General features: G+C 37.9%; 1 protein-coding gene across 4 annotated transcripts in view; it reads right to left on the reverse strand.

Annotated features, from left to right (window-relative positions):
• Nucleotides 1-25,311, reverse strand: part of PDE4D (phosphodiesterase 4D) — a 367,272-nt gene that overhangs the window by 16,158 nt on the left and 325,803 nt on the right. For 3 of the 4 annotated variants that reach the window (XM_064437862.1, XM_064437863.1, XM_064437867.1), the window contains exon 7: nt 1,022-1,115. In XM_064437862.1, the coding sequence (XP_064293932.1) occupies nt 1,022-1,115 (94 nt within the window). Of the gene's footprint in view, nt 1-1,021; nt 1,116-7,868; nt 8,248-25,311 lie in introns of those variants that run through there. The other variant, XM_009501958.2, reaches the window with a different exon arrangement.

Here is a 25,311-nt window from a genome sequence, read left to right on the forward strand (position 1 = left end):
ATTGTCTGAAACCCTGCTGTGCTGCCGCACTCAGGCAGTCTACTGCAATCATGGGTAAACTGAACAGACACATTAAGCAATCCACTTAGGATATGGTGACAAGCAGGATAAAATGTACTTTAAAAAGCCCACTTCTTTTAAAAAAACCACAAGAAGCACTAGCTGTGATATCTCACAGAAGTAAAATAAGATGTATCTTAACATGTGTGACTGGTGCTTTTTAAAGTATTTGTTATCCTAATTTAGATGTATTCACCCGAGCCTCCCCCTTATACGCAGTCTTTATGAACCAATGGTGTTGTGCTCAAAACATGTTTGAGACTGGTATATTATCTTTATCTTCATGTTCAAAATCAACAGTATGAAACCACATGTTATTAGTTTTCACCACAGCTAGCAAAGAATTATATATTTAGATCTGCAAAGCCATAGAGGAGGAACCATACTCTTTTTAATACTGTGTCAGGCTTTTTTTAATGCTCACATGCCTCCACACAAGCTCTTGAGCCACAGAAATTCCTCTAGCAGCAGTCTGTTGACTTAGTCATACTCATCCACCTGCTCATGCGGGCAGGGAATACCAAAGCATCAGAACTCTGCACTACAAGATTTTATGAGGTTACTTGTGCTGTGTGCTTCCAGCACACAGAAACCTCTTTGCAGTTACTTTCATAAGGGAAACAGAGTAGAAGAGTTCGTTTCAGTATATAATTAATCCATTATAAATTAATTTCTTAATACAGTGGGAATATAGTAGTTGTAATTTTACATGAATATATGTATATGAATATTTATCTGTAATTACACACACAGAGAAACCACATACACAAACTAAATGAGCTGTAAGGAAATGGATCTAAAATGATCTCTCTGCTCAAACACTGAACAATGAGATACTAAATGTACAGTTTCTGAGAACAGAAATTAATATGGAAAGCTACCTCCTTTTAAGCTCTATCACAGCTCAGAGAGAAATAAAAAACCCAAAGGACAAAAAAGATAATTCTCATCGTAGTCTTACCTAGGAATGTGTTTGATATATATTCTGAGACCTGATTGCCTGATCTGCTCATTTCAGATAGGTGGGTTAGCTCCCGATTGAGCATTCTTTTAAACTGGAAAACAAAAGACGTAAAGTTAGTGATCAAGATTTATTTTAGTTAGGATGAGAAAATGCAGTCAATTTATAATCAGGGAAAGGACATGACATTAAGAGTATATAGTAGACTAAGATAACTATGAAAGCAAAAATCACATGTAACATCACTCTACCCTACTAATTTATTCATGGGTTGGACAACATAATTCTTAACTCCTAAAATACTCCATACTGATTCAGTTACTAAAGCACAGGGTGCTACTAGTAACTGAAAACTGTAACAGATATGTATGCACACAAATAAGTAACATTACTGTCTCTTCAAATTTTTTTGTTTTAATTTGGAGAGAAAATACAAATGCATTTACATAGGACCCCTTCTCTAATAGGACCTTCTTATCATATTTGTAAATTAATCTATTTATGCATTTTTTCAATTTCTTTTGTAATATTTCAAGTTTATCTTGCCTTTCGTCATTAATCTGCTCAAATATATTTGACAGCACTGTTCAAAACAGCCAAAATATCTTACTGATTTCCTACACACCAATATGAATACAGGTAGGCATTGTTGTCTTTAGCTTAAAACTATTATACTGCATCAGTCCGACGACTTGACCATTCCACAGTCTCAGAAAGGAAGAAGGAAACACCTTCCTTTTCCCTCTAAGTTAGCAATTCCTTCTAGGCACTCTATAGGGTAGAAGTGAATATTAATATTCCATGAAATGTATAATTGATTAGGGGCTTATCATAGAGCCTTTCTTGATTCTTTCTAGACTCTAGGGCTAAATGATATCTTGTGGCATTGTGTTCAACAGATTAATTCCATAATACAGCTCTATCTCACATGCATTTTCATTTCCTATAGCTCTGCCCTGATATTATCAACAACTAGAACTCAGCAATATTTATTAGCAATTCAAACAACTCTTGCCAATGTAAATTAGCATCTGTCACTACTGAATTTTGCCTCCCATTGTGCCTTCCTTTCATTTTGTTATTATATTTCTCAGTCATATTTTAAAGTCAAATAATTTGTGCCATTTACAGAATAGTCTTTCACCTTGTTCACCCAATTATGACTATTACATCAAGCTATAGCTATAGTTAGTATATATCCTTGTAAACATTCCTCTATGTTGAAAACCAGTAGTTTATTATTCCATACAAGATAAAGCACTAGACTAAACATTAACCACCTCCTTGCCATCCCACTGCAATGATCAAAGCCCTTTCTTCAAAGAGGCCTTGCATAGTGAAAGGTGTTATTTTCTTCTCAATATCTTTGAAAGTCACCATTACTGTATTGCTCACAGTGTGCCAAATAAAAATTACCTTTAAAGTAACACTCTAAACATTAGCCACTGCATTTTCTTGTCACCCTGATATGCCATGAGGTCAGGCAGTTCCTGCTACAAAGACTGAATCCTACTTTACTCACAAGCCAAAGGCTCAGCTTTGATCTCAGATGTAGCTGTGTACTAGTAAGTGATCAACACATTTCTGAAAATTAGAACTGTACTGCAAATACAGTTACACATGCTATGAACTACGTGCTATGGAATCTGAATGAAACAGTATCAATCTTTACAGTGAAGTCTGATTATTTTTTTTAAACATTTGACATCGGCAACAAACAAGTTTAAGTTTGCCAAGTAGTAACTTGTCCAAAAATCCTAGGATTATTTTTAAAAACCTTTCTTTAAACTTTTTACACACACTTAAGTCACGCTTGCAAACTTTTTCTTCTGTACCCACAAAGGTGAGGCAAAAACTGAAGATCTCACAGCATGGCTTGTCTCCAGATGCCGAAACCGCAGCTTTAAATTTAATATCATGTATAGGAATCTTAATAAAATGTAGGAAGTTGACAAAATCACATTAACTTCCAGGCCTGTCATCTGTATATCCATTACCAATCCAATATTCTCTCTTCTTTAATTTAAACCAGCTAGCTCACCAGATCCTAACTAAACAGATCTGTCTAGTTGTTTCTTAATAAAATCTTTAGATGATTCCCAACTTTGCAATGCTGCTTTTGCTGTAGAGCAACACTACTGGGTCACGTTCTGCACTTTGGAAAAAGAACATCTAGCTACTGCTGGTATGTACTCTTCAGGAACTCTCCTTGAAAGTTTCCCAGCTTTGAAAGGAGAACAAATTGATGTCTGTTTGCAGTACGCTTTTCTGCAGCTACCTTACACAACAAATAGGAGGGACTTTTTTCTTTTTCCTCCAAATTGTAAATCTAATCGTGGGGAGTAGGCAGGGAGAAGGTTTGTTATTGCATACTGGAAGTCATCTGGTGGAACTTATTGATTATATATTCCTTAAGAATTTCTGACTAAATATTTATTGTACAGATGTCCACAACAAACAGAAGGTGCTTGGCAGTCTTTTCTAATGCTGTGCTCCCCACTAGTCTGATGCAAAGCCTTGTCTTCCCACCTCCCATCACCCCATAAGTTACCAGAACATAAAGCTCAACCATCAGCAAGAAACCTGCAGAAGAGGCTGTGCTGCTGCTGCACATGGGTGTACAGTAAAACAAGTCCCCCAGCTTCTGCAAGGCCCTCCTGCTAACAGCAAATTCAACGTAAGAAGCCTTTGGCTTTGTAGAACTGCAGCAGTGTGATTTCCTCATACTCTTTCAGATGTTGCTGACACCACAGCAACAAGACTTGAACTGACGTTTATTTTGAAAACATCTGGACTAAGCAGTTCAAAGAACTGTTTTGATTTTCTAATTATGACAAAGCCTTATGACTATCATCCACATCGAAACAGATGAAGTGGAAGACCATATGCAGACAGCAGTTTCTAATACAGAACAATAATGCTATGAGAACATAACCTCCCCCAAGATGAAGAGTGATTGAAATGTTTAGACATCTTTGTTGATTATCCCAGTTTCAATATATCTGTATGCTACTTATCCTCTGATGTTTAATAACTTGTCCTTTGAGAAAAAAATCAAATATTTTTTTCCAAAATCATCTAAAAAAATAAAACACATCCCAAAGCCCCTACTTTTTCCTGATTTTACATATTTCTTGGAGATTTCATTTGGGCCCGAGCGCACCCATACATAGTTGCTGCTTCAAAGAGCATCGGCATTCCACATATTTATACATCCCTGCACTATTACTTTATAATGAAACTCCGCCTCTCATGTGGCTCTCACAAGACCTTACTGCAAAATCAGAGAAGTTTCTGTTACATCTGTGGGTCAACATTGCTTCAGTCATCCAGCAGATGCCCCTTAAGTACTTGAAACTTGACTAGACTGTCTATACTCTCATTTGTCCTCTCAGAAATAACATTTAGCATGTTATTCAAAACAAATGAAACAAAACATGAAAGCACCTTATCACTAATAGTAAATGTTGAAGGTAATATTTTAAATAAGAATTTTAGAAGTCTGAAAGCCATCTACTTTCCTAGTTGAAGAAAAATCAATCATAACACATCAAAACACTTGTTACTAATAAACATTTACACCATACACTTTAACTATAATATTGTCAGCTCAGCATGGCAAGGAAGCAGAGGTCAGAAGTCTCCCAAAATGACAAGAATACATGTTTACTTTTACCTCCCTTCAAAAACCCAGGAAGCATGATAGTAGGAGAACTCTAGTACATGAGAATAAATGTGCATTAGTTGATGAGACAAGAATAGTTTCCTAAACAGTAGTCACTTTCAAAGAACAGGTTACAAATGAGGGAATGAATTTTGTAATTTAGGTCCTTCTGGGATTAAGTTCAACGTGTACATATCTCTGCATATATATTACTGCTGTCAACCTAGGATAAATATACATTGAGGGGTTGGGGCAAAAAATAGGATACTTTTCTGATGTCAGCAAAGATACATAGAAAAATTTAGACAAACTTTTTGCAGTAACCATGTTTTCAGATGGCAACCAGAGCACTGATATAATTTTGGGAAGACTTTGCATCTACACTAGAAAGATACTTCAAGTTCAACTCCCAAGACTTGGAGAAGATCCAACTAGAATCAATTCATAGCAAGAAAAAGTTTGGGCTACATGCTTAATATATATGGGGTTTATTGATGACACTTCAGAACATTTTACATTTTTTGCGTAGAGGTCTTGACTCACAAACAAAAAGCTTCAGGAAATATGCAGCCTGCAGTTAGTTGTGGTGGGAGAGGAAGCATGTAAAACCACCCTTGGTGTAGATACCCTCTCTTGGCAGGGCCTCTTCCACCCAGGCTTTCTGTTCCTGAATGGGTGATCTGCTGCATCCCCAGGACTGTGAAGATGCTGCCTCCACTAAAACCTTTGGCACCAGCACAGAAGGTGAAGCTAGGGCTAGAAGGTAGTTCATGGACCAAAAGACCCCATCCTGCCTTCAGTTTGAGTGTTAATCAAGCTCCAAGTCCAGCAGAGGCTGGAACCAAAATGCTCAAGAGCACCTGGAGTCTTTCACCGCACTGGCTCCCAAACCCAGCAGATGCCAACTTCAACATTTCTGGCTGCCTCTTTTCTAGGTACCATTTCTGAAAGCTTACATGAAGAGACTATATCCATGATCATGCACTCAATACTTGGAACATTGAACTTACATGACTATATTTTGTTTCTGAAATATCTATCAATGTCATTTGAAAAAGTTGTTTGTAACCCCCCCCCAAAAAAAGAATAAACTGTATTCTTTTACTGAGTTTGAAAATCGTATTCTACAAAAACAAGACAAGGAACTTAAAACAGGCTAGCCTTACAAATTATGTAAGACTTCTGCTTGTATTGCTTATCAATGCAAAACTATCTTCAAATTTAGCAGCACTCTTAATAACTAAAGATTTGGGTTGCGAGCCCATGTGTTTAATTAATATCAAGGTAAAGCACTGGTTTTTATACCTAAGCTACAGTGCAGTACATATCTCTAAGCCTGGTCTAGTGATAATGGTGCTTGCTCATCGGTTCAAGGAAAGATACCCAATGAAAGCCAAGGGTAAATGCTCCACATGACAACCATTCTCCAAAATATAATTAATGGAAGATAATAAAGTACAGCCTGAAGCATACAGAAATTACAGAAGTATATGTATAGTAAGGGATGTAAACATGTAGAATGATCTCTGAGACTAACGTTTCATTCTTCCTTAGAATTTCATAAATACCCTAAATCAACTCTGTTTTGAATGTCATAAAAAGCAGACCTTCTTTGCCTCCCTTACATTTTCCCTACAGTGTGCACACAGTGAACTCAAAAAGCACTGTACTAAAATGGTGTTCAAATACTATTTAGCTTCTTATCTAAAATCACTGTGTATAGACAGTACAGGACACTGTCTATACACAGGACATTTTTCTTCCATGTGTAATCAATTATAGCTACCATGCTCTCTGCTGAACTTAAATTAGCAAAAAATCTATCAATTTTAAAGGCTAAACAGTAAGAGTTAAGAATTTTTTTAAGACTGATGATTGAATCTTTCTAATTTAGCAAGTAAGAACATGAGATCAGCTGCCTGGAAATGCAGGAAATACTTATAAGTAAATTACAATAAATACCTCACTTTTAGCTGAACGTAATTCATCTTATCTTTTGGTGAACGAAAAGGAATCCACCTAGCTGGCATAATGGGATCCAATTTCTTCACAAATGACGGACCAAAATCCTTGAGAATGTACTTTAACAATTCTGCATTAGCAGAGAATGGTCACAATGACCTAATTGGACACAATGACCAAATTAAGGTTTTTTTAAAAGTAGAAATGTAAAACCCACGATAAAAGTAGATATTACTACAAGCACGCATATGAGATTCAGTCATGCATGAACACAATGCTTGTATTATTTTTAGTAATTTAATTCAACATGAGTTATTTAGTGCAAAAGAAATCAGAATTTTCTTTAAAACAGGATGATTTGGAACAGTTATAGGATGTCAAGCACAAGGTGATGGGTTTTTTGTGGGTTTTTTTTTGTTTTGTTTTTACACACTTGGTTACAATTATAGAGGCAACATCATTTTTTTAAGCACAAATATGTAAGTAGGGCTAAAACAAAGCCCAAACGTGATTTGTATTAAGTGAATTTCAGTTCGGTATGTTAACAGGCATATTGATTTAATACCTTGGTGCAAAACTTTATGGAAAACAGATAAAAGCTTATTTAATTTCATATTCTAACAGTATTGCATTTTCAAGCTAGTTCAAAGCTGCTCTAAATAATAATGCGGAACAATATTAGAAGATGACAAATTTCCAGTGTTTAATCAATAAGCTGTGTCACACAGAGAGGCTACGAAAAAATGCTGCTGGAACAGACTGTTGATAATTTCACATTTCTTCAGCTGTTAAAACCAGTATGAGTCATGTATTCGCCCATTATCCTCAGCCCCCTTACTCATGCTCTCTCCTATTGTATGCTACCTCAGTTTTGAGGCTGTGTTTTGGTTTTTTTTATTTAAATCTTTTAATGTCTAGAGACACAGTTTTGTAGCAATCCTTTTTTAAAAGAACACAAAACTTTTCTGAATTTTTTTGGCTTTAAAATTGGCCTGATTATCCACTGAAGCTATATTATTTTAAAAGTCCCAGCACAGTTCCTAAGAAAGAGTGTATGCTGTGCAGTTCATTCTCATTGCTGAACAAAAGCTTGCTTTTCCCATTTTTTACTTTATATTCATATTACACATAGTTGTATCACCCACAAATAATCGTGCTTTCCAGTGATCATGCAATCACGCACCACAAATCAAGGTTCTTAAAGGTAAAACAAAATCCTACCTTTATGTAGCCCCAAGAAACTGAGAGTAAGTAGTTTGCCTCAGGCATTTTTGATTTTTTTTTCCTATACTACCAATCTAAGCTAATCAGTTCTTTGCTATCTGATACTGCAAAAGACTTCCAAGAAGAAAGATTCCTTCTTTTATCTCTAATTCTTTTTGCTGATCTTCAGGTTCTCAGCAACTGTGTGCACAGGAGGCATACTGAAATGAAATCCAACCGCGTGGTCTTCCGATTGTATAAATGCCATTTGTAAAACTCCAAGCATTTAGAAGCAATGTTGAAGAGACATATTGTACAAGCTGAAGAAATATCTGAAGAGCTAGGAATATGCATATTTCCTGAACACCAGGACTTAATGAATAATGGATGTCAAGATGTTCAGCTGCTGGAAAGACTTGCTCTATCAACAGCTACCAAATAAGGACCTGAAGGGGAAGCCACGAACAGTGCCAGTAATCCCTCCCATAGAGCCTAACTAGCAGCCAATAGTATGTCACCCTAAAAGATATAAATCCAAGGGGCTGGTGACATGATGTACAGTATTTTCCCATTGGCCAGTGCCAGAGACTCTCGTGGGCATCGGGTATTCCTTTTTTTTTTTTTCTTTAAGCAAATACCGTTTGATAACGGCATCCCCGTCTGCAGCATTCACATGCCATTCAAAAATAATTGGATTAAGGTTTCCTCATTTCAGCAGCATTTACCAGCTCTCTTCAACGAACATGCCATCCAAGCAGTAGCAGTTAAAATTAGTATTGTGTATATTCACGTGGATTGCCTAGCAGTCTTAATTTTTCATACGGAAGGGAAGTATATTTTGAGGTTTTTGTGAAGAAAAAACCAGCAAAAATAGAGCTATCAGGTTTCCTGACAGGTCTCTGATGTACTGTAACAATCAAAATGTTTTTGGCTTTTATGCCATCTACATTAAAAAGTTATCTACTTAGACCATTGGGCCAGTCTGCCAGTTTCTACTGCATTTTTATTTTAAGAGATAAAAGCAGTTATTATTATGATAAAGCAAGTCATGTGTCTTACAATTCCCAGTAAACATTAAGTTTCCATGGAGAAGTCAGAAGTAAGATAATAAAGAGTCCTCAGTTTCTCACTGTATTTGTTCAACTTTTGCTCTGTCTGCCTTGGCAGATTAATACAATCAATTACAGCTATACATCATAGCTTAAAAAAAAAAGGGGTTATTTTAAAGTGGAGTGTGTCAGCGAGCTGACTCAGAGCATCAGATAAAATATCCGACCATCTGCCATTCAGAGACCAAAAGTTAAAAGGAGGAATGCATTATCTTGCATCACTCTGTGCAAAGCATATGCACTACTGCGGCAAATTTCTGAGTTTTTGCTGTATCAAAAGAAGGGAGAATTTCCTAATATGACAATGGGCAAATATCTAAGGACAAGCTGAATGAGGTAGAGCGTGCAGCCTAAGTCCACACTGCTGATTCACTGGAAGATGCTGACTGACAACAGTCATAAGGGAGGTTTTGGCTGAAGTGGTTTCTACTTCTCTGGGTGATGCTAAACAGCAATGTCAGCAACACTAAATGCTTGAGAAAGAGTAGAACCTGCAAAAAATCAACAGGGCAAAATATGATATTAATGAATTTCTTCCTTACAGGAGAGAAATGCGACACCTGGATACAGGTCATCCAGCAGTTACGTATTTTCAAACAGAAAGCATATTGTTTTCCTTACAACAGGTAATAAAGAACATGTGAATGAACACACTCCTGATGCATTTTCTGTATAATATGCAGTTATACCTGTCCTGGATCTAGATGAATATAAAACAATTACATTTTTAAAATAGACCTGGGTTATTAGAGACTCATTAAAAACATCAAAATAGCCTAAAAATATTTCTGGAAAATATTTCAGCTCAGCTTTGTAACACTGAATATAAAGCTTGTCTACATCTGTGTTGTTTTTGATTACCCACAAGACAGCACTGCTGCCACCTACCCTGCACCAACACTGAGAACTGAAAATATGCTGCTTCCCTTCAGAAGGCTATTTCAGTCATGACTTAGAAAATGGTCAGATAACAGCCATTACACTTCTGGCTACTTAAGAAGAAGGTATGAAAGTTTGGTTGCAATAGGTAGTACAAACAGACATTGGAAAGCCAAGCTTTTAAATCACTTCTCTTGCTTTGTTACTTTAAGGCTGGTTCCTCCTTAGATCTTATTAACAACTGTCCCCACATGGAAATAACTTGTTTCAGATATGGCATATTTAAAATCACCGCTACATAAATTACACTAGTTGTTTAGCATGTATTAAAAAAAAAAATCTTCCTTGAATATTTTTATTCCCCACCAATGTATGAGACAAAGACGCATCCATAAGACACAAAAGACAGAACCATCCATGAAGGATGGTATTTATAGAGCAAATTAGCTAGATAATTTTGATGTAAACGCATGAAAAAAACATTTTCCTCCAATGTACATATGTTACAAAAATTTATTTTAGCTGCATATTAGCTGTACTGATAATAGGAAATTCCACGTGATATTAACAGCTTATTAATTTTTGCGTGTTTTTTCCCAAGACCCACACCCTAACCTCATAAAACGACCAATTCCTGTGTACTAGTACAATTCCACTGATTCAAAAAGCATGCCTTCTGACTTTGGCTACATGTGAAAGTATGATCTTCAAAATTTATAGCTGGAAAATTCACACCAGCGCTGATTTACAGCAATCATTTTGGCTGATTTTCATCCTCAATTCCCTGGTTGGAATGAGTGAATAATTAGCTTTAGAGGAGGTTATGGTGGATAGATGAGTGCACAGCAAATAGCTGCCACACACAACTAACTACCTAGAGTAATTCAAGATAAGAAAAACAGAAGCTAGAGATAAGTGGAAATCCAGCAACATGAAAGGGAAAAATTTGTTTTCATACACACATATATCTGTGAAGATAAAACATGGGGAAAGAAGGGAATAATGACACTTGTCTACAATGACTCCAATCAAGCAAAGAATATGGAAATGAGAAAGCTATAATTTGAAATGACAGTAACTGAGTAACAAAATAATTCAGGAAAAAAGGAAGTTTTTAATGAGCAGAAAGGCAGAAAGATTATGGAAGTCCCTTAATACCCACAGAAAACGTTAGCCATTATTTTATCAACAAGCCTGGACAACTTTCTCCACAGGAATCATAAAAAGAGGTGGCAGAGATCCCAGGAGTGGTAATGTTCAGCTTTAGTAAATTTTGAAGGACATTAAAATTTTGAAGGACATTAAAATATTAATTTTAATTGGCACAAAATTTGCAAGCAAGGTGGCTGGGCAACTTTAGGCCACTTCACAAAACATCAGCCTGGGGTAAAACAATGGAAAAGTTGAAATACATATATTATAGGTATTTGCTTGATAAAGAACTGACATAGGAATGTAGTTAATGCCAGTCAGTATCATTTTAAGTCTTTGAACATGTAATATTTGTGGATTGTTGTAGGGCATTTGATTTAGTACTGTGTAATATCCTGCAACAGCAATGCCAACGTTGAGAGAGGACACATTAAATGGTTTAGGAACTTGATTATTGACCCATTTCTAACAACCATCAACAGGCTGTCTTCATCTAATGGGACAGTTTTAAGTAAGGCTCTGCAAGACCTAGCCTATTTTATGGTATTAAATTTCTTCATTGTTCAATACTTCTAGAGTTCTCTGCAAATCAGCCACCTGAGACACACAGGACATCCAGTAATACATTTGGTCCCATGAGTCTGCAACAACTTAACCAACATATTGCTGATGATCCTTCTAGAAATTCTACTTTCTAACTAACTTGTATCATGAAGGCTGTTCATACATCTATGAACATTTTCTGCTTGAAAGCAACTTTATGCATTTAAAAGGAAAAGGAAGAGAAATGCATCCTCAGCAGCCTGGGAGAAACCTTGATCCTCTGAAATAAAGTATTTTTGTTCCTTTCTCGTCCATCAATTCATTAGTAAGCAAAGATTCCTGAAGGTTTAGTCAACAGAAAAGTAAGATGGCAATGTTTCAGGCTTGAGGAAAAGGACAGGAAGAAGAGTGAAGGGCCACATTGCTGATTCAGTTGTAGTACTCTTTAACTGTCCCACAGGAGACTTACACTCTTGGTCTTTCCTTCCACAGGTCAGTAATGGGTAGTATGGGAGCTTCAGCAGAAACGTGCTTAGCTTTGAGGACAGGAGAACAGTGCTTTTTAACTCTCAACTGCAACCCATGGATTGACTATGAAGCTGCACTAGGAACCTACAAAGAGATGTCTAAGAACCAATACTGAACATAGTGTGCACTACATCCAGCACACCTGTCTAGTAAGCTCCAAAATGTAAAGAGGAAGACAGCTAAATGTATCACAGCAAGGTTGTATGCATTACAAACAGGGACAGCCTGAACACATCTCATGAGCCAAATGAGAAGCCTGTCTAAGAACATCAAAAAACATTTTTAGGCTGACCTCCACACACCAGAGAACAGCAATAACCACCCATCTCAGATCCAGCTCCTACCAGTCACAAACACAAGACTGTTTTCACAGTGTTAGCCAACTCCATCTAGCATTTATGCCAGCGTGCACTCCAGCCGAAAGCATCCCCACAAAATGGAAAGTCTGCTCAGTGCTGGGAGACCACAGCAGCAAAGAATGGTTATTTCATCCAAGGGCAAACCAAGCAACCAAGGGTATGTGGATGGACTCAAAGAGAGCTAAAAACTAGAACTGGAGGAAGAAGCAGGACAACTACGGACAAGGAAACTATGCCAAATCATCCAGCCTTACCAAACTTCTCTGGGTTCCACTTAAGACTCCCTGACTAAAAGGAGAGAAAATGTAGAACTTATATTTTTTAAAATAATTATTTTACAAATACAAAGAGTTGTTCCAGCTGCAGCAATCATCAGCTGACACACACTAAGTCAGCAACATGGGTGGAGACAAAGTTGTGTTTACACTGATATCAAGAAGAGATGAACTCCACTCACGGCTGAGAACCAATCCTGTAATTGGAACAAATCCCTAACTCTTCTGAAGGAGTCTCAGCTTTAAGGACCGTAACTGTAGCATAATTACACTGCTTTAAAAAGGCTTTCTTGGCAGCTTCCTGCTTGTCAGAATTACATTCATTAAACACAATGGAATAGCCTACACTGTATCATTTTACAGATTTTTTATTTGGGAATATATCATTCTTATGCATCAAATATGTTGCTGAACACATTGAGATGACAATGTTCTGAGCTATTTTAGAGGAAAATACGTAGTAAAGCCCAAGACCTGATTTGTTCATGAAAGAGCTCGGCTCCTTTATTAATAAAAAAAGAAAAAGAAATAAAAGAAGAAAGGACTTTCTGGTAAAATACATAATTCAGTGTTTGTATTTACTGCCCTCTAGCGATAATATAAGCATTAACTAGGAATATATAGCAGCGCATTTCTTTCAGACCAGAAATCTCATGATGTGGTCCACTAATTTTCAACCATACTACAGCAGGGCCTTTACAGGTATTCTCTACAACTGCAGTTTTTCAATAGACACTCCTGAGCATTGCACAAGCAACAAAAATTACACCCTATTTCAACCCATGTTTTGGGGACCACTGGCGATCTTTAAGATGCAATATTCACCCACAATTTTCTTGCAGGAATTCTACATAATGAAGAGTACAGTACACATATAATGGTTTCTTAAACAAATCCCTGCAGTAAATGGAGTTTCCTTTCAACAAATATATTTTACAAAACTGAGATTTTACAGAACAGCTACTGGTAAAATCTAATTTATCTCAGACAAAAGCACATCAGGGTATGATGACAGCTGCAGTTATGACAGCAGATTTGAGGAGGTGGTTGCCCTAGCAGAAAGCAGTGATGAATACCTCAGGTGGTTCTCTCTCTACCGTGCTTACCAAGTGACAGAATGAAATGCCAAACAAAATCCCGTGGTTTTGTCCATGAAATTACTATTGTGAACAGTACCCGATGTGATCAGAAGGCTTTTCAAGTTTTGCCCTAAATACAATTGAAAAAAACCACCTTTACCTGGATATATAGATATGTATATGTATCACATCATAAAAGCACAATACACATCATCTTTTTATGCATGTGTCAATACATATGCACAGTACACTGATACAAAAATACAATATGCCTGCATCACAACAGAAGAAGTCGTGAAACAACAGACCAGAGTTGTTGTACCTCTGGCCTGGATATGCATCAAATAAATATCCTGTGTTAAGGCAATATCTTTTAAAATTATGCTTAAATTATTGCAATGTTAGTGGAAATACCTACTCCACTCAGTTAATTCATCATATCAGCATATTTCTCAAAAGACACCAAACCATTTTGCTCAAAGTTTCTCTCTGTATCTATAAAAGATGCTGGCATACAAATCAAGCGGGCGCTCAGTTTGCACTGAACATGAGCTCAGGGAACCTGGAGCAAACCGAGATTTCAGATTTCATATTTTTCATATCTATTTGATATGCAAAAATCCGTCGTATTTATGCAAGCTATTTCATGGCATGCTTCTCCTGCTATTATTCGTCCAACCAACTTTGCACGGAACAATCTAAAATGAGTATTTCAAAACAGCTCTGGAAGAAGCCACAAAATACCACCAGGAGAAGGCCCTAACCTAGACTTTTATAATGATTTGTTCCCTTACAATACCCTGGCAGCAATTTGTTTACTTTACAATAATTCTTGTATTTTATAGAAACTAGTGTGGATGAAGAAGTGGAAAACAGAATAGAAATTATTTAATTATCACTTCACTTCCAGGATTTGTCTCAACACACCTCTTACACAAGCTGCTCAGGCTTTACTGTAACCAAGTCTCAGAATGAAGTAGTTCTGAACTCCATCAGGAGACCCACTCTTTGGCCTTCCAACCTCATTTTAGGAAGAGTCCTCTCTTGGAAGAGCGGAACCAAGATGTATGAAAGGGAAACAACATTTATTCCCCTTCCCTTAATGCTTGTATTATGTAAACTATATATACCTATATCTCTCTATATATGGTGACTTGTAGAGGCCAGTGGATAACCATAACAATTCCCAAAATAAAATAATAATAATAAAAACCCACACCCAAAACACAAAAACCCAGAACAACCCCAAGTGAAAAATAAATCAGCTGTGGGACAAAAGAAAAAGATAGGGCTTCTTCCTTAAAATTGCATCCACAGATGGCATAGCAACTCAGTCACATTTTTTTTTTTGTCCATTGTTTCTTAGAGACTGCTGTTGGGGAGGATCTGCTACTGCCATTTCTGGTCTTTCTCCTCAATTCTTTCCATTACACATATCCATTCCTGTCTTGGGAACAATGATGACCAAACAGACAGAGCACTGCTATCACCTTCAGTCCTTCCCTTTACCTGCAAACAAAAATGCACCCTGCCTCTCCACCTCCTCCCGCCAAAGTGCAGCAAGAAAGCCGGGTGGAAATCTCAGCCTCAGATACTGCTGCGCAATTAACTTATACCATACTTTTGTGTTTCACTGAGGTGCCACTTCTTTGTCATGCTTTGGATCTGGACATTTTCCAAACAACATATTGATACCCACTCCCCAATTCCCAAAGTGCAGCCCTAGCCAAGGATGCTTTGTCAGGGCAACCAATACAAAAAACAGGCAAGTTTTGCTCTAAGGGAAGTCTCAGGGCTGCTCCTATGCTCCTCAGCAGTAAGCTCCTATGTTTTACAGACATTTTAACATGCTTTACAAAAAGCAAAGAAAAATTAATCTGACTCAAAAGACTAGCGTGATCTAGTAGGTGCATCTCCTTCATGTGGCTATGCCCACTTCAGTGCAGCTGTGCAGAGGCAGTCCAAAGGCACTTAGAAAAAGAAGAGTAAATGTGTCAGAGGTACTGCAAAGACGTAACACTTCAATAATGCACCTAAAATTATGCAATACCGATGTCAAAGGAATGCTGCTGTTAATAAAAAAATATTTGTGCCACAGAGACACATGTGCTCTTAGCTCCAGCTAACCGCCTGTGCCCTGCAGCGCAGGAATTCCTGTGACTTGTACGTGTTATCCCAGCTATGCCCACTGCAAGTGCTTTTTCTACAGCTTATTTCCAGAAGTAAGATTTACAAGCTACATCAGTGTAACTCCTTTTGTCCTTTATAAGGGTTTTTATCCTTAACATGAGTGTCAGTTTGGGCTAAGAAATAGTCTGTAATAAAAGGAATATAAAATGCACAAGCATCTTAATAACTTATATTTTTAATATATATATGTATATGCACTCTGCAAGTGAATACCTACCCCGTAAATATCTACTGTAGCATAGCCACAAAAGATGTTTGTACCCACATCATGCATTTTTTCAGACAGCTATGTCTAACAAATGTGCAAAGAGGAGCAATACTTCACTCACAGAGCTGCGATGGTGCATTCACGTTAAGACTGATACACCAGCAAAAACTGAGTTTTACGGATATTGCCTATTTCACACAGAAAACTGGCTTGCTGTATAAGGACAAAAAACAGCTTCTCTGTTATTGCTGGATTAATCTTACTTCTCCTGTAATACGACATTCTTATTTTAATGAGGTGTTCCTACTCTAGACCTGGCCAAGCACATGCTTTAACAGTTCATCAGAAATCCTGTTGAATGGTTGCCATTTCTTACTAAAAGAAATGAGTCTTTTAATTATCTTTTTTTTTTTTAAAGCTACAGTCATGCTTAACATACAGTTATTGTGAAAAAACAAAAATTAAACATGACTTTTTTTTCTAATTCTAATATATGATAAAGCCAAATATAAACCAAACTATTTCCTATCCTTCTAAATACTATTGCTCATTTTACAAAAACAGAAGGTAAAAAAGATCCTTTAAAAAAAAAACAACAAAAAAGCAACAAAGCAATGATATTGCAGACAAAAGCAGAGACTTGTGGACTGCAAACTAACACTGCAGTGAGCTCAGTACAGCTCAGATATAAACACGCCTTATATAAACATCCACAGTAGATACCAACACTTTGAAAGCAGACTGCAAGTTGTTTCATGCAAGTTTGTTGGTTCAGTTAAACTGTGGCTGTTCCAACTAAAGTGCACGTGATAGTGTTATTGTTCTTTCAAGGAAAAACTCAAAGGTTATCCTCCAACTAATATTAATTCCAGTATGTCCTTCATACGTGTCATTTGATTATTTATTTAGATGCTCTAAACATGCTCTAAATCTACATACATTCAGAAGAAGCAAAGATAGATCCATCCAGAACATGAGAAACAACAGTCTCATCCATTACACCCTTGTCTCATGCATACAGGGAAACACAAAACTGTAATGCTTCTTTCTTTGTCCGAGTGAGTGGTTCACCCAAACGCCTCTAGGTCAAATTAAGCAAACAAGCACAAAACCCAAGTGGTTTCCAGTCCCACAGTCAGGTGTACTGTGAGGTTGGGCTTACTGGTACACAACAGAGACAGAGACAAGATAACGAAACCAGGCCAGAGGCACCTCTGTAGTTTCCTGAATTGCATACTTACTACCTGCGTGATTTAAACTCCTCTTACAAGAAGTCTCAATACTTGCATGAGGAAGCTCATGGTATGTTCATGTTCCCTTACTATTGATACCAGTAATTTGCTTCTTATCCTACACAATGGATCCGAGTGTCCCTTTGACACTGACTTCTTGGTGACAGCGCATCACGGGGTGCTGCTGCGTTCAGATCATGCATAGACATGGATTTGCCAGCCGTGGATGTCTGCATACTTGGCCAGGGCTTGGGAGGTTCAGACCAGGCCACGCTGGGGAGGCGTTGGCCAAGTGCTGGTAAGGACGAGTGACGCACCCACACCTGATAGAGAACACTCCCTGCCTCCCCATGCCAACACAGACAGATGCCTTTCAGTTTGGCAACCCCGTTTAACCTTGCACTGGAGCAGAACAGGCAAGTGCTCACACTGTCACAGACAAGTCTCAGCTGGGCAGCAACTGACAGCTAAGATGCAGTTGAAGAAATGGATTGTTAGCATCCTTCATCTCTGGCTAGTGGAGTTTCCATGCAGCTCACCACTCAATATAGACAGGAAGGAACATAAAAAGGATCAGACTTGCTCGGGAGAGGGTGCTCATGGAAAGTGAAAGCATCAGGAACAACGACTGAGGGTCAGGAAATGCAACTGGATGCCTAGTTTTGCCATGAGCGTAGGCTTGCAATGCCACTCTACCTTGTGAACATTTTCTTCCTTTCCACCCCATGCTGCTGACTGTTGCGAGACAGGGTCATTAAACCAGAACCACTCTTGTGCTACGAGGCTCACGTACCCTCCAGGCTGGACTTCGTTCTGGTCTCACCAGCTCAGAACCCAAGGGCTACATTCAGGAGCCCTCCCAAACATGGCTGGTTTTGCACTAAGTTTTATTTAAGGTAGCTACAGGGAGCTGCTGAAGAACAACTCCTACACCTATTAGTCTCCAATTCAGCCTCATCACAGCAGCTGAGAGGATTTTGTAGGAGCCCTCTCACCTGGGTGAATTTAATTTCTTGTTACAAAATAAAACTAAGACCAAACAAAGCAACAAGATGATCTCAAGTCACACAATATATAAACACGCATTTCTCATTAACTTTGTAGACCTGGATTTCAGGTGAAAGGCACCCTTTTACTAAACATCTGCTTTTTTTTTTTAAAAAACACTATTTTTGCATTATTTACAACTGGTTGTTCAAATGTAGAGAACATTTTCACGCTAACTTTTCTAGAAGAATAAATAGTATGGATAGATATTAAGGTTTACTTGCCATGTCAATGTACTCACCCTCAGCAATGTTACTGTGGGTTGCTCCTGAGCAATCTCAGTTTGACAGAACACCAATAAATTCATATTTGCAAGGAAAATAATTCTACTCCTAAATCAGTATTTCCTTTGCTAAATACAAGCTGCATTTTAGCATTTTCAATTTCCAGTATCTATTGTAACAACATACAGTAATCACCTTTTGTGAATGCTGCTTTTGTTCAGGGTTTTTATACCAGTGAATATTTTGTATTTAACTATGAATAAATGTACATTAGTATGATTAATATGCTTTAATGTTGATAATTTAGGTCACTTATGAATTTCTATAATATAGCAAAGCACTAAAGAGAATATAATTTTCAATTCAAGACCTCTGTTTGATCAATGATAACCCATGATCACTTATTTTCTTTGCTGAACACTAAACTGTAATGAACCCTGCCATTCATGCAAAGTTAGAAACCAAAGGTAGACTAAAAATCCTGAAAATTACATCACACACTGAAAACTGATTAGGTTCCACTTAAAAAAAAATACATCATTAGATTGGGGTATATTCTCTGATGAACTTGCAATAAGAATACAAAATATAGACACACATACCCATATACGCGGGTCCCACACACACGCACCAGCCCATTTTTGCCGTCAAAAGGACAGAAATGTTAAAAAGGCTCACAGCCTGCAACAAATTAAACTTCCGCCAGTCTTCCGAAGTCCCTGCCTAACAGATTATTCTACTAACACTTTACCATAGAGATAACAATGCTAAATAAAACTGGCTATGGGCTCCATCCACAGCCTGATGAAGTAAATTTAAAGACTCTCATTAGCCCCAGCAGGCATTACATCAAGTTTGAGTTGAATCCGAACAAACTGTTCAAATGCTCTGGGCAACAGGAGCGATGCTCTAGTAGTACCACCTTCCAGCCCCCGCAATGCCGTACCTCTGCTCAGCCTCTAAACTAGAGAATAAAACTCAAAGGGTGTAACAAGTCCAGTTCATCTGTATCAGACTGTGTAGTTAACTAGGGAGTTTATGTCTTGTCTAAGGCAAATTTCATTAAAAATTAGTTAGGATGTAACATTTTAATATTCATTGATGTTATTAAGTTAATGTTCATACCCACTTCGTAAGACTGATATGCCTATTCTATTAATTACTGCTTAATTTAACACTACATGTTTAAAAGGCATATTCCTAGCTTTTAAAAACCAAACATGCTGTTGATTTGTAGACTGTTTTCTCAGCACGCATTAGGTGATACAAACTCCCAGTATTGCCCATTCCACTGAAAGCACAACACACATTTCTCCTGACTAGAGCAAACATTTACCTTATCCATTGTTCAGTGTACTGCTGTATAAACACTTCATATTAAAATAACAGTATAAATACATGAAGTCCCAGGTCTTGATCAGAAAATTTTCCAAAAACAAAGGACGATGAAGCAAAGCTAAGCTATTAATCCGAGTCTGCAAACAGACTCCTTGAAGTCCCTGATAGTCAAAAGGTACCAATCAAAATGATCTTATCACGTCCACTGCTTCCATGTATAAGCCCATGAGCAAGCCACCCAGCAGATGCAGTGTGGGTCAGCATGACTCCACTGTTCAAAGCTATGTGCATCAGAGAAGGTAAGAGACCATCACCAGGCAGGATGCGGGGTGAGAAGACAGATTGGGGAACAGATAGACCTGTGTAGATCGTGCTATTTCACAACAGCCAAGACACTGTAGAAGGAACCAAAAAAAGAACACAAAAACAAACCCCAGATGACTCCTCCCTCAAGAGCAATTAAGGCATGGTTTCATACCTAGGCACACTATTCAAATGACAGGGTGTAACAAGGTGTAAGACCAACACCTGTCCTCTCATCCTCCACTTGGGTCACTCAGGCACCTTGAGTTTTCTATGACCGGGACATTTTTCAAGCTCTGACAATAATTGCCAGAACAAACCTAAAACCCCTACGTACATCATCATGCAGTTATTTACACCACATTTGTAAAATCTAAAAGACACATAAGCACAGGAATAGTATTGACCGGGAAAGGTAAAAAATTCACTACAACACAGTTACTAAATTTTTTTCTTCCTGCAGTTCTACTTTATCCCAACAGCACAGTTTTATTTTGTATTGTTACATCATTCCTATAGCAAATATCTCTTTCATAGCTCTGTGAAACAAAGATCAGGTTACAGATGTACATTCCTAACCACCAAAGGAAAATCATTACTTAAGTTTTAGCCCCCAAATGCCAAGATTTGTTTCTGCAGAAGTTTTCCAGATCACTTTATCTTCTTGTATTTAAAATTTAGTCATTCCATTTTAAAAATCAAGTTCTGTAAGCAGGGATGTGCTGAATGCTGTGCTAGAAATACCAAGCTCTGACTATCATTCGACCAACTGCATCATCTTCACAGTTACGAGCTTTAAGAGCTCTCCCATAATAAAGCCTCTGAAACCTTTTCAGCAACAACCAAAAAGAGCTGCAAAAAAATCTCTCCCAGCTGGAAAAAGTACATATTTGTTTTCACTTATGCTAAGAAAAGAGGAAAAAGCAACTAATTACCAAATTATGAAATGCAATCTTACCTGGGTCCAGTATCGAGACATACAAAACTTTGGCCATGCTTCATAGCACAAGAAAAACACAGTCATTTTAGTAAGAGATCTGAGCTCTGGGCTTTAAAAGTTTATGTATCCAAAGAGATAGTCTATGATTTGTCAAATAATTAATCATATTAGTACTTCTCTGCAGTAAACATGCTTATAAATTTTCCGGCTAAAGCTTCCATTGCAAGTGAAAAATAACTTCATTTAAAGACACCCTTACATACTTAATGTCAGATTTTGTTTTTTGGAATCTGTCTTCCTGCAAGTAGTGTGTTTCAGAACACCTCTGACGTGCATATAGAGAACTGCTTTGTAAATCCAAAGGTACTTGCTTCTTGTTGAGCCACACTAGCTTGCATTTACTCCAAAATGGCACCCTCATCTCTGCTTGTTGCTATGGCCACACCATACGTCAGGCTTGCACTTTTTTCCCCCCAGACCTGTTTGTTTATGACAGGCCTAGGTGCTTCCTATTATGGTGCCTGCATCAGCACAGCGTGCATCCACAGCAGCAGCGGCAGGAGCCAGCAGCTGCCGCCAAGGTGATCAGCATGCAGCAGAGAACTGAGATGCCGCGGAATCCGAGCATGCTCCTTGCAGCACTGCACACAAGGGCTGCTGCAAGACACATTCCACAGCATGCAGATAATGCACCTGGGTTCGGCTGAAGATGACCTTTTAACTCTAGTTTTCTGTGGCAGCAAAAGCTGAACATAGGTAAGCTAAGGCTAAGAAGGGAGAATCCCAGGGAACCACCTTTAGAAAGCAAAATAAATACTGCATTTTTCAAGGTCTCAAGTACCCCTGATTCTGAGATGCTGCTATTGAGCATCAGAGGTCAGCATTTTAAATCACATAACAAGAGCACAGTAAAAAACATCCTTACAAACATGCTCATCGTTAACTTTCAAATGTAATTCCAGTATTTTATAGCTTGTTTCATTCATTCCAGCTACTAAACTGAAAACATTTTGTTTCATGTGTCCTTGTAGCGGAGGTCCTTTTGCGCACAGGGAATACATGGCCAAAACCAAACGTATGGTAATTCCCACGCTACCCACACATTACTTCTAATGTTCCAGAGCTTACTCACCGTGCAATAGGTAACTAAGTCACCAATGACATGCTTGTGGCAATAAAGCTTACCAACAATAGCCAAAGATTCACAATACTCCTGACACACTCAAGAGCTCCAACCACCTGCAAACTCAGCAGTAGCAAAGCTGAGCCCAGCCATTATCCTTCAAAATAATTTAAAGATGCACACAGTAAAGCAAATCTTTTTTTCTCAAAAGCAAAAGTTATCAAATCTTAAAAACAAAAATTAAAATTCAACCATTCCTTGTATTTGTCATTACTTATCACGGCCCCAGTAAAGTTTGGCAAATTTCAAACATAGAAAATATGTTAATTGCTCAAAAGATTGTGTGCATAAAAAGTTTATTTTCTAGTCCATCTTACCCATTTTTCATTACAATACGCTCAAAGATGCTCAAGTCCACAACATCTACTTGGCAGCCTACTTTTCAGTTGTTTCTGCTCTTCAAATTCTTTCTTGCTCTATTAACGAAACAGCACTATCTTGCTATTTCTTTTGTTCTTACACGAATCCCTATTGTGCCTTCTGCTCACCATTCTTTCCTGCTAGAGTTGCACTACTTTTTCAGTGTCCCAGGGATGACTTTTGTAGAAACAACGCTAAAGAGCACAGCCAAAATGTCACCTTGGGTGTTTATCCTTTTTTTTATTCAGATCAGCTCTGAAAACTAACAACTTCCCTGTGTCAGTGAGTACACGTGAATCTTATTCCCACTTTGCAAAAATTACTCTTCATTTAGATCACTCTTTAAAGCTCCAATGTGTGGCTGATGTATTATGAAAATCATTGTTTCCACATAATAGAAATGTTCAGGGTAAGGTACCTTTCAGTTTACATTCCACAGTGCATAATATACACCTTTAGAAAAGGTAAGAAAAAATATTTGACACCTTCATTTCTACTCTCTGCAGCTAAAATAACTTTTCAGTACCGAATGGTGCAGTGCTGCCATCCTGAATCTATTGAAAGGAATCAATATACAGCAAGAGAAGGGTATTTTATGATAAAATTCTGCCTATCCACTTGGCAGTTCTCCTCTTAAAATTTGATTTATGGTACTTAAAATATATTGTTAGTCATTTTGCTCTTGGCCATTAGAAGAGACATCTTTGTTACAACTGTTCATTCTGAATCACAAAAATAATGTTTAGGAAAATGTTACTATCTCAGCTGGCAGCATGAGGTTGTCTGTAATTCTGGGTAAAATTACTGCATTAAGGCTGCAGAGTCAACCTTAGCCACGAGAAGATCAGACAGCCCTGGTTTAAATATGTTAACACCTGCTTGAACAGGTCCTTTCAATCATTTAAACTACTTCAATTAAAAACCACACATCATCATATCCATCAAACAATACTCCTGGCTTTATGTACCTGGGGAATATCACTCATGTAAGTGGAATGGTTACAAGGTAGCAGTTAACCATAGACATTTCCTGTAAGGTCCAGCTGTTTATTCCAGAATAAAATGAACACTGACTTGTTTTGATTGCTTTATATGACTTTGGAAAACCTGTTTCTAAATTTCTTCAAAAAGACAAAACTTCAGGCAAAAAGAAAATACCACTGGTTAGTATATGGTGCTTATGAACAGAGGCAAGTGAAAGCTACCATTAACACACATTAAATTAGTGAGGAACAATGATGGCAGAGCTTGAAAACCAGCCTGGACTATTGCACATTAAAGTAATTGCTGTCCGCTTAACATTTTGCCAAAGTCTAGTGTTGATGAGAGTGGATTGCATTCTGACATTCAGGAAATCTGCTAATGAGTGATCTTTCCAGCTGAAAACCTAACTTAACACGTGATTGTATGCAGTGGGGAATGCAGGGGGTCCTGTCACCGAGCTGTGCCGTGCAGACACTAACTGGACAGCACGGCTGAACACATGAAAGCATCAGCAAGATGCTCAGAAGTATGTTTCCAGTTCGCCACAAACACATCTTAACCACTCCACCTCAGTTCCCAAACTGTGAAACAGAAATACTTCTGACCTGTCAACAGTGACGTGAGTGTCACTGTTTATCACTGTAGCACAGCACAGGCAATTTTTTTTTTAATGTAACTTGCCGTACAAATAGATGAAAAAGGGACCTTAAAGATCTGTATTGTTTCACAGGTGAGAGGCTAACTCAGATACTGCTGTTACATGCTTTATATTTTGAACCATTTTAAATAGATCTGTAAGCTACTTCTGTACTCTTTGTACAAATTAGAAACTATCCTTGACCAAGAAAAATGAACTCTTAATATGCAGAACTACATGTATTTTAATTGCAACCCTGATAATTCTGATCTATAATAAAGACCAAAATCAGTCAAATTTAACTGGAAGGTCTGCTTCCAGATCAGCTTTCCTTTGCCCTCTTTGCTTTCCCTCCCCAAACATAACCAACAGCACAAATGCATAAACCAGCAGCCTTTCCCATAGCAATTATGAGCAGAGGGTTTAGCTAAACATTGTCTTGCTGAGGGATCTTATAGAAGTACTTAGTCAGCTCAAATTCATTAGCTGATTATATATTAGTGGGTTACCACCTAATTAATAGACATAGCAAAGTGTTTAAATTATATTTGTAGCTGATCTCATAAACAGGCCCTGCACATCAGCTTGACCCAGTGTTGCTTGTGATTTAGGGCAGATGATACTATTGCCTGTGCAGGTCCATCTCCACACCCGTAGCAGGTAAGCAGAGCCAACGACAGGCAGAACTTGCCCTAGCAGAGCAGTGTACCAGGCACATATCAGGGCAGCCACGGGGAAGCTGCAGCTGAACCCCCGCTCAACAGGCAGGTGCTGGCCACTGGCCTGCTCACACAGTTTCAAAGCAGGATGAGTAGCATCACTTTCTGTCATGCCTTACCTTGCCTTGTAAATTCAGATTTGCAGCCACACAGCGGATGGGCTGCAGATTAA

The sequence above is a fragment of the Phalacrocorax carbo genome, chromosome Z (assembly GCF_963921805.1).
Source record: "Phalacrocorax carbo chromosome Z, bPhaCar2.1, whole genome shotgun sequence".
In the NCBI taxonomy this organism is placed as follows: domain Eukaryota; kingdom Metazoa; phylum Chordata; class Aves; order Suliformes; family Phalacrocoracidae; genus Phalacrocorax; species Phalacrocorax carbo.